Source organism: Pelodiscus sinensis, chromosome 19 (genome assembly GCF_052426305.1).
Source record: "Pelodiscus sinensis isolate ZL-2025 chromosome 19, ASM5242630v1, whole genome shotgun sequence".
NCBI classification, from domain to species: Eukaryota; Metazoa; Chordata; order Testudines; family Trionychidae; genus Pelodiscus; species Pelodiscus sinensis.
Genome location: NC_143070.1, coordinates 20,128,222 through 20,142,049, shown reverse-complemented (window position 1 = coordinate 20,142,049; position 13,828 = coordinate 20,128,222). Strand labels below are relative to the sequence as shown.

At 49.8% G+C, this 13,828-nt stretch overlaps 2 protein-coding genes across 2 annotated transcripts in view; one reads left to right on the top strand and one right to left on the bottom strand.

Moving 5' to 3' along the window:
- Positions 1-13,828, top strand: part of LOC102443998 (uncharacterized) — a 293,825-nt gene that overhangs the window by 20,661 nt on the left and 259,336 nt on the right.
- Positions 7,411-10,497, bottom strand: LOC112547508 (uncharacterized). Its single transcript, XM_089771443.1, has 3 exons — positions 10,335-10,497; positions 9,900-10,031; positions 7,411-9,731 (listed from the first exon to the last, which is right to left on the bottom strand). The coding sequence occupies exons 1-3, from the start codon at positions 10,495-10,497 to the stop codon at positions 8,872-8,874; spliced, it is 1,155 nt and encodes a 384-aa protein (XP_089627569.1). The 3' UTR covers positions 7,411-8,871.

Here is a 13,828-nt window from a genome sequence, read left to right as displayed (position 1 = left end):
AACATGCCCTAAATGAGCTACTAGTTGAGAAGCTGGCAAAGGATCCCTTCCCATAGTGTTACAGCACCAGGGAAGGATACACACTGGGGCAGAAGGCAAAGCAGCTGGGGCTGTGTGAAAGACAGGAGTGGGCCTGAGGGAGCAGAGAAGGAACTGAATGGAGAAAGAGGGGGTCTCTTTCGGTCTGGGTTTGACACAGACCTTTTGCATGGCAGACAAATGGGATAACACTACAGAGCAGAAACAACAGGACAGAGGAAATTTTTAAATGAAAGCTTCAAACCCCCCACTTGCAGGAACTATTTAAATCCATCGACATTTACAAAATGTTTCCCCACAAACATCTCTCCAGCTTATGTGTCTCTGGGAAAGATTTCTGCCAAGCCCGGTCCCAGCCCACTGGTCAGAGCTCCCTAAGAAACAGGACACCCTCACTCCCAGCCGTGTCCCTGCCCAGGTGAGGAAGGGGAAATGAGCCACAGGCCGCTGCCCCTGGGTCAACAAATGAGTGGGTTGACTGTTCTCAGGGACACCACAGCAACATCCCTGCTTCCCTCTTGGAGGGGGTTTCCTCAGGGCCGGACTGAGCCATTCCAGCACCCTGGGCAGACAGGTTAATTGTGCCCCGGGTTGGGGAAGGGCACATGTGCGGCCCAGCCCCCACCCGGCATGTGGGGGAGGACACACGGAGCTGGTGGTGGCAGGAGGCATGTGCCTTGCCTGGCCACCCCCACTGGTGCCGAGCCTGGTTGTGCAGGTCCCCACAGCCGCGGGGGGAAGGGTGCTGATGGCTGGCGTGGCGGGGGTTAACGTGGCCCCTGCCTCGGGCAGCCACTGCAGGATGGCTGGTGGGAGCTGCTGCAGCTCACGATACAGACTCGTGGTGCCTGATGGCAGCTATAAGGGGCGCTGTGCGCCCCTTACAGCTGATATCAGGCACCCCGGGCAGCTGTCCGGCTAACCCATGCTTTAATCCGGCCCTGGGTTTCCTGCATAGAACTGCCCAAGCCCCAGCCTCCAGGAGAGGGGTTCCCAGCTAGGGATCTCCAGAAGCAGCCATGGGATGGTGGGAGCCAGTTACTACAGAACAAAGGACACCAGGGCTGTCTAAACTCGCGGCTTCTTGCACAAGTACAGCCGTTCTTCGGCAAGAATCCGCAAAGCCTCCACACTGCCTGCTTCCTCTTGCACAAAGAAATTTACAGTACGGTGTGGTAAGAGAGGGCTTCTTGTGCAAGAGCTATGCTCTTTTTTAACAGGTGTAAGCCCTCTTGCACAGCAGCTCTTGCACAACAGGGCAGTGCGGACACGGCAGGGATTTCTTGTGCAAGAAAGCCCTATGGCTAAAATGACCATCAGAGCTTTCTTGCGCAAGAAAGCGTCCACACTGCCATGGGTGCTCTTGCACAAAAGCACAGCTCACAAATGGCAGTGTGGACGTTTTCTTGTGCATGACTTCTTGCAAGAAGCCACGAGTGTAGACATAACCCAGGAGGGGGAGAAACTAACCATCTGCTTTATTTGCAAAGGAGAAACAAAGACAAACTCTTGTCCCCATCCCCACCCCACTCAGCCTGGCACTTTTCACCCCCAGCCAGGGCCGGATTAAGGCATGGGCTAGCCGGGGCGCCAACCTATGGAGGCACCGGATTGAAGTGGTAAGGGACGCTGTAGCAGGTGCTCCCCAGAGGTTGCCGCCCTGGGGCAGAGGCATGCATGCAGCACGTACCTGCTGCCCATGGTGCAAGAATGACTCGGGCTGGCCCTGCCCCCAGCTCAACTCTCCCAGGCACCCCCAGAGAGCAGCATTCACACATGGGGGGCTGGAAAGTGGAGAGACTCCCTGAGACACCAACTCAAAAAGAATTGCTCTGGGTATGAGCGAAGCGGACAGGAGACTGCAGACAGGGGAGTTGAAGAGGGAGAGCAAAGCGACCCCACCACCGAAGAGGCTACCCGGTGAGAGTACAAGCTGTGGTGTGAGTGTGTGCCTGTGCCTGACTGTTTGAATTTTACAGTATTGAAGTGTGAATTGAGAGTCTGATTCCAGGTGAGTGCTAGCAGTTTCAGTTTCAGCTTCTGTGGAGAGTTGGGACTGAGAGCCTGCCATTGTTCCCTTGATTGCCTCTGATTAGCCTCAGGCTCAGCCTTCCCCTGTGTGACTCAGAAGGGGGCAGGCCTGACCTAGGCAAGCAGGCTTTAAAAAGCCAGAGCAGTGCGACCAGGGGACTGCAGACAGGGGAGTTGAAGAGGGAGAGCAAAGCGACCCCACCGCCGAAGAGGCTACCCGGTAAGAGTACAAGCTGTGGTGTGAGTGTGTGCCTGTGCCTGACTGTTTGAATTTTACAGTATTGAAGTGTGGAGTTGAAGGGGAGTCGAAGAGGGAGTTGAGCAGAGGGAGTGACTGATGGTGATGAAGACCCGAAGCGCTTGTGCCAGTACTTCTCCTGTCTCCTCCACCTGTGCCTGTATCCAGACAGAGAACCTGAGCATGGATGCCTCTACCCAGGTCCTGGTGTGGTGTTGCAGTATTTGTGGCTTGCAATTCCCACTGAGTGATCTCCAGGCTGGGGGAGACAACCGTTGTGAAAGGTGCCTGCTGGTGGAATCTCTCAGGCAGCAGGTGGGAGAGCTACAGGAGGAGGTGGCCAGGCTGAGGAGCATTCGAAGCCATGAGGAATTCCTGGACAGTATTCCTGTGGAGTCCACGGAGGTCACTGTCCTAGGATGTGGGACTGTTGACCAGCCACTTATGGAGGAGGCAGTGGTGCAGGGTGAGAACTGGCAGCTGGTTACTTCCGGCAGCAGGCAGTGTTCCACCCCTGCTCCTAACCCTCCCACTGTGTTGTTACATAACCATTACACTTTACTTTCAGCAGGAGACAAGGAGTCACCCCCCACAGTGGAGGAGACCAGGCCTTGCACCACCAAGGTTGAGCAGTCTCCTGCCACCACTGCGAGGAGGAAATGTAGAGTAGTGGTGGTTGGAGACTCTCTTCTGAGGGGAACGGAGGCACCCATCTGTCGCCCTGACAGCTCATCTCGAGAGGTATGCTGTCTGCCAGGGGCCCGTATCCGAGATGTTACGGAGGCATTGTCGAGGATTATCCGACCCTCTGACTACTACCCCATGCTACTCATCCATGTGGGCACAAATGATACTGCCAGGTGTGACACTGAGCGGATCAAGTGTGACTACAGGGCTTTGGGAGTACTGGTGAAGGAGTTTGGAGCGCAGGTGGTATTCTCTTCTATCCTTCCTGTCAAAGGTAGGGGCCCGGGCAGAGAGAGGTGCATCCTGGAGGTGAATGCCTGGCTGCGACGATGGTGTCGCCAGGAGGGATTCGGCTTCCTTGATCACGGGGTGCTCTTCCAGAAAGGACTGCTTGGCAGAGATGGAGTTCACCTTTCCAGGAGCGGGAAGGCCTTGTTTGGACACAGACTGGCTAACCTTGGGAGGAGGGCTTTAAACTAGGTGGCTACGTCTACACTGGCCCCTTTTCCGGAAGGGGCATGTAAATTTCACGAGTCGTCGTAGGGAAATCCGCGGGGGATTTAAACATCCCCCGCGGCATTTAAATAAAAATGTCCGCCGCTTTTTTCCGGCTTTTAAAAAAGCCGGAAAAGAGCGTCTAGACTGGCCCCGATCCTCCGGAAAAAGTGCCCTTTTCCGGAGGCTCTTATTCTTACTTCAAAGTAAGAATAAGATCCTCCGGAAAAGGGCACTTTTTCCGGAGGATCGGGGCCAGTCTAGACGCTCTTTTCCGGCTTTTTTAAAAGCCGGAAAAAAGCGGCGGACATTTTTATTTAAATGCCGCGGGGGATATTTAAATCCCCCGCGGATTTCCCTACGACGACTCGTGAAATTTACATGCCCCTTCCGGAAGAGGGGCCAGTGTAGACGTAGCCGGTTTGTTGGGGGCAGGTGAGCAAAGCCCACAGGTAAGTGCTGCATGTGCGGGACTGGGAGATGGATTGGAAATGGGGGGGACTACGGCCTATAATGGCAAGGAGAAAGGAGGGTCAGGGCACAACAGGGAGGCAAGATCAAATCAGTATCTTAGATGCCTATATACAAATGCGAGAAGTATGGGTAATAAGCAGGAAGAACTGGAATTGCTAACCAATAAATACAACTATGATATCATTGGTATTACAGAAACCTGTAATTGGTGGGATGGGACGCATGATTGGAATGTTGGTATGGAAGGGTACGGCTTGCTGAGGAAGGACAGACAGGGAAAAAAGGGAGGAGGGGTTGCCTTGTATATTAAAAATGTACACACTTGGACTGAAGTGAAGATGAATGTAGGAGATAGCTACGTGTAGAGAGTCTCTGGGTTAAGCTAAAAGGGGTAAAAAACGAGGGTGATATCATGCTAGGAGTCTACTACAGGCCACCTAGCCAGGTGGAAGAGGTGGATGAGGCCTTTTTTAAACAATTAACAAAACTATCCAAAGCCCAAGATTTGGTGGTGATGGGGGACTTCAACTATCCAGACATATGTTGGGAAACTAACACAGCGAGGCACAGGCTATCCAATAAGTTTCTGGACTGCATTGGAGACAACTTTCTGTTTCAGAAGGTTGAAAAAGCTACCAGAGGAGAAGCTGTTCTGGATTTGGTTTTAACAAATAGGGAGGAACTAGTTGAGAACTTGAAAGTGGAAGACGGTATAGGGGACAGTGATCACGAAATAATAGAGTTCATGATCTTTAAGGAAAGGTAGAAGGGAGACCAGCAAAATTGAGGTAATGGATTTCAGGAAGGCAGATTTTGATAAGCTCAGAGAACTTGTAGGTAAGGTCCCATGGGAAGCAAGACTGAAGGGAAAAACAACTGAGGAGAGTTGGAAGTATTTCAAAGGGACGTTGTTAAGGGCCCAAAAGCAAACAATTCCGCTGTGTAGGAAAGATAGAAAATATGGCAAAAGACCAGCTTGGCTTAACAAGGAGATCTTGCACGATCTCAAAATAAAAAAGGAGTCATATAAAAAATGGAAACTAGGACAACTAACAAAGGAAGAATATAGGCAAGCAACACGGGAATGCAGGGGCAAGATTAGAAAGGCAAAGGCACAAAATGAGATCAAACTAGCTACAGGCATAAAGGGAAACAAGAAGACCTTTTATAAATACATTAAAAGCAAGAGGAAGACCAAGGACAGGGTAGGCCCACTGCTTAGTGAGGAGGGAGAAGCAGTAACAGGAAACTTGGAAATGGCGGAGATGCTCAATGACTTCTTTGTTTCGGTCTTCACCGAGAAGTCTGGAGGTGTGCCTAACGTAGTGAATACAAGCAGAGAGAGGGTAACTTTAGAAGATAGGATACACAAAGAACAAGTTAAAAATCACTTAGGAAAGTTAGATGTCAGCAAGTCACCAGGTCCTGATGAAATGCATCCCAGGATACTCAAGGAGCTGATAGAGGAGGTATCTGAGCCTTTAGCTATGATCTTTGAAAAATCATGGCAGACAGGGGAGATTCCAGAAGACTGGAAAAGGGCAAATATTGTGCCCATCTATAAAAAGGGGAATAAGAACAACCCAGGAAACTACAGACTGGTCAGTTTAACCTCTGTCCCAGGGAAGATAATGGAGCAGGTAATTAAGGAAATCATATGCAAACACTTGGAAGGTAATAAAGTGATAGGGAATAGCCAGCATGGGTTTGTGAAGAACAAGTCATGCCAAACTAATCTGATAGCTTTCTTTGATAAGATAATGAGCCTTGTGGATAAGGGAGAAGCGGTGGATGTCATATACCTAGACTTTAGTAAGGCATTTGATACGGTCTCGCATGATATTCTTATTGATAAACTAGGCAAATATAACTTAGATAGGGCCACGATAAGGTGGATACATAATTGGCTGGATAACCGTAGTCAGAGAGTTGTTGTTAATGGTTCTAAATCCTGCTGGAAAAGGATAACAAGTGGAGTTCCTCAAGGGTCTGTTTTGCGACCCGTACTGTTCAATATCTTCATCAATGATGTAGATATTGGGATACAGAGTACGCTTATTAAGTTTGCAGATGATACCAAACTGGGTGGGGTTGCGACTTCTTTGGAGGATAGGGACATAATTCAAAATGACCTTAGCAAGTTAGAGAAATGGTCAGAGGTAAACAGGATGAGGTTTAATAAAGAGAAATGCAAAGTGCTCCACTTAGGAAGGAACAATCAGTTCCATACATATAAGATGGGAAGCGACTGTCTAGGAAGGAGCATGGCAGAAAGGGATCTAGGGGTCATAGTGGACCACAAGTTGAATATGAGTCAACAGTGTGATGCTGTTGCAAAAAAAGCAAATATGATTCTAGGTTGTATCAACAGGGCTACGTCTACACTGGCCCCTTTTCCGGAAGGGGCATGTAAATTTCACCTGTCGTCGTAGGGAAATCCGCGGGGGATTTAAATATCCCCCGCGGCATTTAAATAAAAATGTCGGCCGCTTTTTACCTCAAAGTAGGAATAAGACCCTCCGGAAAAGGGCACTTTTTCCGGAGGATCGGGGCCAGTGTAGACGCTCTTTTCCGGCTTTTTTAAAAGCCGGAAAAAAGCGGCGGACATTTTTATTTAAATGCCGCGGGGGATATTTAAATCCCCCCCGGATTTCCCTACGACGACAGGTGAAATTTACATGCCCCTTCCGGAAAAGGGGCCAGTGTAGACGTAGCCCAGGTGTGTTGTAAGCAAAACTCGTGAAGTCATTCTGCTGCTCTACTCTGCACTAGTTAGGCCTCAGCTGGAGTACTGTGTCCAGTTCTGGGCGCCACATTTCAAGAAAGATGTGGAGAAATTGGAAAGGGTACAGAGAAGAGCGACAAGAATGATTAAAGGTCTAGAGAACATGACCTATGAAGCCAGGCTTCATGAACTGGGCTTGTTTAGTTTGGAAAAAAGAAGATTAAGGGGGGACATGATAGCAGTTTTCAAATATCTAAAAGGGTGTCACAAGGAGGAAGGAGAAAATTTGTTCCTCTTGGTTTCTGAGGACAGGACAAGGAGTAATGGGCTTAAAGTGCAGCAGGGGAGGTTTAGATTGGACATTAGGAAAAAATTGCTAACTGTCAGGGTGGTCAAATATTGGAATAAATTGCCAAGGGAGGTGGTGGAATCTCCCTCTCTGGAGATATTTAAGAACAGGTTAGATAGACATCTGTCAGGGATGGTGTAGGTGGAGCTTGGTCCTGCCTTGAGGGCGGGGGGTTGGACTCTATGACCTCTTGAGGTCCCTTCCAGTCCTATTATTCTATGATTCTATGTCTGCACTGAGATAACAGCCCTGTGGCCAGGCTGTAGCTGGCCCAGCTCAGCTGTACTTGGCCTGAACAGCTTTGGTTGGGAGATTAGAAACCTGCAGACAGGGGCATCTCTGGGAGGGGGGGCGGGGTAGAGAATGTCACAGTGTCAGGGCAACTGTCATGCCCCCCATCTTCCTTTCCTCCAGCCCCTCTGCTGAGAGATACTGACCACTGTCATTGCTTAAACTGCATGCAGAGCTTGTGACAAAGGCTAGCATATGGTTAAAATACAATGAACATTCTGGTGAGTTCTCATTAGTGTTGTGCTGTCTGCACATCTAACTAACTAGAGATCAAAGTGCATGACCCGATGGCCTTCACAGAGAGAGAAAACCCACAACACAGGGCAGGGCATTTCTAAGAGTGAAACATACGGACATCTTTTAAGCCTCAGAATCTAGGAAATAAACTTACTCATTTTCTTCTGCAGTGGCTAAACCTGCTTTATTTCTTGCCTCATTACGTGACTGTGTTAGTTAAAAAGTTCTGTGTGTCATTGTACTAAAACAAACACAAGTTCACATGAACAAATGATCTGGAGTAGTCCAGAAAAGCCCACCAGGAACTATACCCAGAGACGGAACCAGGGCTCTGAGATGGGACCAGTCATGCTCTGCTGGGAGGTTCATTGGGATTTCCCTGTCCACACCAGGTCTTTCTCCTGCAGCCCTCAGAAGCCGGACTTAGGACCACAGAAACCACACTGGGATTCCTGAGTATGGGAAGCCAAGGCCACTGGTCAGTGACCCTTCGGGTGCATCTACACAGCAGCCTTATTTTGGAATTACAGGGCATGCCTACACAGCAAGCCGTTATTTGGAAATAACATCCACCTGGAGGACTTGGTCTTTTGGCTGGGCTGCATCTGAAGGAAGGAGCCGAAGACCCCAGGGTGGGGGAGAGCCCTGGTTTGGAGGGGCAGCTGGAAAAGAGGTTTTAGGGGGAGTTTATAAAAGTTTGTACTGAAGTTTCAGTGGAGCATTAACAAAGCATTTTTTGTTACCTTTGAGTTTGTAATCTGCTTTGCTCTGCCTTTTCTCACTTATCACCACTTAAATCCTACAGCTTGTACTTAATAAAACCACTTTTACTTACTATCAAGCCTAGTGTAAACAATTACTACCTATGGGAGCAATCAGTATGCACATTCCCCTTTCATTGCTAAATGGGGCTTATCCCATTCTTTGGGGTTTGATCCCATTTGGGGAATGCAATCCCAGGAAATTGGGCCCTAAACTGCACTCTCCTCAGACCTGAAGAGGTTCAGCATCTGTACTGCTGCTCAGAGTCGGGGGTGGGAATCTCAGCTCGGGGTCTTGGCCAGGGGAGACTAAGGAGCTGCCCCAGCAGGACCGGGTGGTGAGAAGCCCCAGAGAGCAGAAAGGTGAGTGGCAGTGGCCAGGTCAGTACCCCAGGAGGCCCTCCCCAAGGGGTCTTCTGGGACCACAGCCACCTGGCCAGACAGCTTAAAGGGAACTCAGGTTATAGGCTTCTCCCCTCTGTGGACTGTCTAATCTTTAACAAAGTCTGACTTGTGTTTGCAGAAAAGGCTTCAATCAGAGCTTTTATAAGGCGACTCCCTTGTATGTATTCTGATGGCTAGTAACACAGAGGCACTGACTCCAACAGTCAGAGCAATTGAAAAGTTTCTTTCCTGTGTGGGTCTTCTTATGGTTTAAAAGGCTTGAGCGGTGACTGAAGATTTTCCCGCAGTCAGAGCAATTGAAAGGTTTCTCTCCTGTGTGGATCCTGCTATGGCTAAAAAGGTCTGAGCTTCTTAAGCTTTTCCCACCGTCAGAGCAGCTGAAGGGTTTCTCTCCTGTGTGGGTCATCCTATGTCTAACAAGGTCAGTGCTGAAACTGAAGCTTTGTCCACAGTCAGAGCAATTGAAAGGTTTCTCTCCTGTGTGGCTCCACCAATGGGTTATAAGGTCTGCGTTACTACTGAAGCTTTTTCCGCAGTCAGAGCAGTAGAAGGGTTTTTTCCCTGTTTGGGTCCTCCTATGTCTAACAAGGTGTGAAATCTGACTGAAGCTTTTCCCGCAGTCAGAGCAATTGAAAGGCTTCTCCTCTGTGTGGCTCCTCGTATGGGTAACAAGGTTTGAGCTACTACTGAAGTTTTTCCCGCAGTCAGAGCAATTGAAGGGTTTCTCTCTTGTGTGGGTCCTCCTATGGGTAACAAGGTTTGACTTCTGACTGAAGGTTTTCCCACACACAGAGCAATTGAAAGGCTTCTCTCCTGTGTGAGCCATCCTATGCATAACAAAGTGTGAGTTTGTACTGAAGTTTTTCCCACAGTCAGAGCAATTATGGGGTGTGTCTCTTGTATGTATTTTCTGATGGTTTGTAAAGTGTGAGTGCTCACTGAAGCTTTTCCCAGAGTCAGAGCACTTGAAGGGCTTCTTCCCGTATGGACCCTTTGATGTTCAAGAAGAGTTTCACAGTCACTACACGTGCAGGGTGACTGTTGATGGGGGATTTCCTGTTGAACAGTTTGTGTTTCTTTTCTCCCCTGTGCTCCAGTTACTGGAGTTACACTGTCCCTCTCCTAGATGGTTTCCCTGCTGCTTTTCTGGGCTATGCTGACTCTCACAGCTCTCCCCTTGCTCACATATCTGGAAAACACGTCCTTCAGATCGTCTCAATAATAGTCCACATGGGGACACTTGCTCCAGTCCTTCCTGCTGAAGACTCTTTTCATGGTTCTCAGTCAGTGTCCCATCACCTGTTGGAATAGAGAAATGATCCAGACAGGAGTTATTCTCCACAATGAGCTGCAAAGAAACTCTAAAAGAGGAATAGAAAAGGGGACACACTCAAATAATGGTCAAATTATCATGAGCTGAGTTCTCTGTGGAAGAGTTATGAAGGAGGAGGGCGAAGAAAACCCAGTCTTTCTCGCCCACCACACTGTGACTGGAGTTGAAGACAAGCTGAACAGTCAGTCAGACTTCATGAAAACACACAGGTTACATCTTCTATAAGGAAACAGACATTGGTTTCTGAATCAGTTTAACTGATTGCTCACCTGTCTGGGTGTTGCTGATGATCTCCTCTTCCTCACAGCTCGGAGGATCTGGGAACCACAACTCCTCCTCTCGCTCCACCCAGGAGATCACATCGGAGACTGGAAATCCTGTTTGGAGAGCAATGAACCAAGTACTGATATTGTTCATTAAGGTTTGTGCCATTACTGCTGCCAGAGCCAGGATCTGAGTCACCCACCCAGAGAGGCTCCTTTCCCAACCTTGCAGAGACTGGGCTCTGGCTGGTACAAGATCCCAGGACACACTCTCCTGCAGTAAAGATGCATCACCCCTCAGCCTTGGGAATAGCCCAGCTAATTCCCCAGGGCAGCTAAGTGCTCTGCTGCACTCTCTAGTGCAGTGATCTCCAACATTTTACACCCAAGATCACTTTTTAAATCTCAGAACAGGCAAAGATCTACTGCCACACCCCTTCCTTGAAGCCCCACCCTCTATTCTCCTCCTGTCCATCACTTGCTATTCCCAGCTCTTACTTACACTCTGATAACGTTTATTTTTAAATTATGCGATACATAAAATTAAAATCATGTGTTTATAGTTATGAAATAAATGGTCTGTTTTTATTTGCTATTTAAATCTAAAATTAAGCATTTATAATTATACATTTTGTGGGGACAGAGTTCTGCGGCTGGTGGCAGGGGAGAGGGAACAGGGTGCTGAGAGGGCAGAGGACAGGGTTCTGCAGCAGGGGACAGAGTGCCAGTGGGGACAGGTTTCTGCAGCTGGGGACAGGGAGCAAGTGGGGACAGAGTTTGGGGAGTGGGGACAGGAATAGATTCATAGACTTTAAGGTCAGAAGGGACCATTATGATCATCTAGTCTCACCCCCTGCACAGTGCAGGCCACAAAATCTCACCCACCCCTCCTAGAATAATCCTCTCACCTATATCTCAGATATTGAAGCCTTCAAATACTTTGAAGACCCCAAGATGCAGAGAATCCTCTAGCTGTGATCTGCGCCCCATGCTACAGAGGAAGGCAAAAAACCTCCAGGGCCTCTGCCAATGTACCCTGGAGGAAAATTCCTTCCCGACCCCAAATATGGCGATCAGCTAAACCATGAGCATGTGGGCAAGACTCATCAGCCAGACACCCAGAAAGTTCTCTATAGTAACTCCTATCATCCCTCCATTGACCTATTTCCCACTGATAATGAATGGTCAATTAGTTACCAAGATCATGTTCTCATCAAACCATCCCTTTCATAAACCCATCTAGTTTAATCTTGAAGCCAGATAGATCTTTTGCCTCCACTACTTCCCTTGGAAGGCCGTTCCAGAACTTCACTCCTCTAATGGTTAGAAACCTTCATCTAATCTCAAGTCTAAACTTCCTACTAGCCAGCTTATAACCATTTGTTCTTGTATCCACACTGGTATTAAACTTAAATAATTCCTCTCCCTCCCTGGTATTTATCCTTCTAATATATTTAAAAAGTGCAATCATGTCCCCCCTCAGCCTTCTTTTGGTTAAAGTAAACAAGCCAAGCTCCTTGAGTCTCCCTTCATAAGACAGGTTTTCCATTCCTCGGATCATCCTAATGGCTCTTCTTTGTACCTGTTCCAGTTTGAATTCATCCTTCTTAAACATGGGAGACCAGAACTGCACACAGTATTCCAAATGGGGTCTCACCAATGCCTTGTATAATGGCACTAAAACCTCCTTACCCCTACTAGAAATACCTCGCCTAATACATCCCAAGATCGTATTAGCCTTTTTCACGGCCATGTCACAATGGCGGCTCAGTCATTCTATAATCAACCAGGACTCCGAGGTCCTTCTCCTCCTCCGTTACTTCCAACTGATGTGGCTCCAGCTTATAACTAAAATTCTTGTTATTAATCCCTAAATGCATAACCTTACACTTCTCTCTATTAAATTTCATCCTATTGCTATCTCTCCAATTTACAAGATCATCCAGATCTTCCTGTATGATATCCCGATCCTTTTCTGAATTGGCAATAGCTCCCAACTTTGTGTCATCCGCAAATTTTATTAGGACACTTCCACTTTTGGTGCCAACATCAGCAATAAAAAGATTAAATAAAATTGGCCCCAAAACTGATCCCTGAGGAACTCCGCTAGTAACCTTCCTCCAACCTGACAGTTGGGAATAGGGACAGAGTTCTGTGGCTGGGGCCAGGGGAGTGGGGCCAGAGTTCTGTGACTAGGGACAGGGAAGTGGGGACAGGAGTGGGGACAGCATTCTGTGGCTGGGGACAGGGGAGAGGGGACAGCATTCTGTGGCTAGGGAGTGGGGTGCCAGTGGAGGCAGAGAATCCCCTGCATCTCCCTCCTCCCAGGATTCTCCCCCCCCCCCCAGGGAAACCAGCATGTACCTGCCCTGGGGCCAACCCCACGCGGCACAGGGAAGCCCCGTGCGTGCCTTCCCTGGGGCCGACCCCCCCCCGCACAGAGAAGCCCTGCGCACGTGCGCCTGCCCAGGAGGCCAATCCCCCCACCCGTGCATGGAAACCTCGTGCGCGCACCTGTCCCCGGGCCGACCCCCCCCGCCATGCAGGGAAGCCCCGTGAGCACGCCTTCTCAGAGGGCCGACCCCCCCGGCGCAGGAAAACCCCACGCACGCTTGCCCCAGCACTAACCCCCCCCCCCGCACAGGGAAGCCCTGCGCACGCGCCTGCCCAGGGGGCCAACCCCTCCCCGCACAAGGAAGTCCCGCGCGCGCTTGTCCTGGCACCAACCCCCCCACGCGTGCCGGGAAACCCCCTGCGCACCTACCATGGGGCTGACTCACTCCTCCTGTGCGGTGCTGGGAGCTGATGCTCCCTCCTGCAGTACACTGGCAGAGCAGCTAGTGCACTTCTGGAATCGCCAGAGGTGGCGCTAAGCTGCGGGACTTCTGTCCATCCCCGGGAAGCTGACACTACCTCCATTTTCACTTGGAGGTAGGTAGTGGGGCTTCTTGGGGGTGGGAGGGAAATGGGGGTGGGGCAGACAGGATGTCTTGCGAGCAACTGGTCGAGGCCTCGCGAGCAACCAGTAGATCGCGATCGACCTGTTGGTGACCACGGCTCTAGGGTACAACTCAGTCCCCCTCACAGCCCGTTCCATCCGCTTGGATGGACAGGAACACACTGCTCAGATAGGAAGCTCTAGTGAGGTCATGAAGGTGTGACACTATGGTCCCCAGGTAGGGCTCAGACTGCAGCTGCCACATGGCAGGTCACTAGGAGTTGGAGATGAAGCATCCAGCAGATGTCTAGCTCCCCAAGCCACTGTCCACAAAACCCCTGGCTGGTAGGCTGGGCTTGCCCTGATCTTTGGCTCAGATGTTCTACTCGGGCCAGGAAGAGGCAGAGGAAGTTGCCTGAGCATCTAAGGGAATCCTTGGTTGGTTGCTTCATGTCCTGCCTATGTGCCACACTCCTGATCGCAATTGCCTGTGTCTGGTTGGGCCCTGCCAGCTGCCACAACAGTTGCCATTCCCATGCCTGCCCAGGATGGCGCTGGGCTT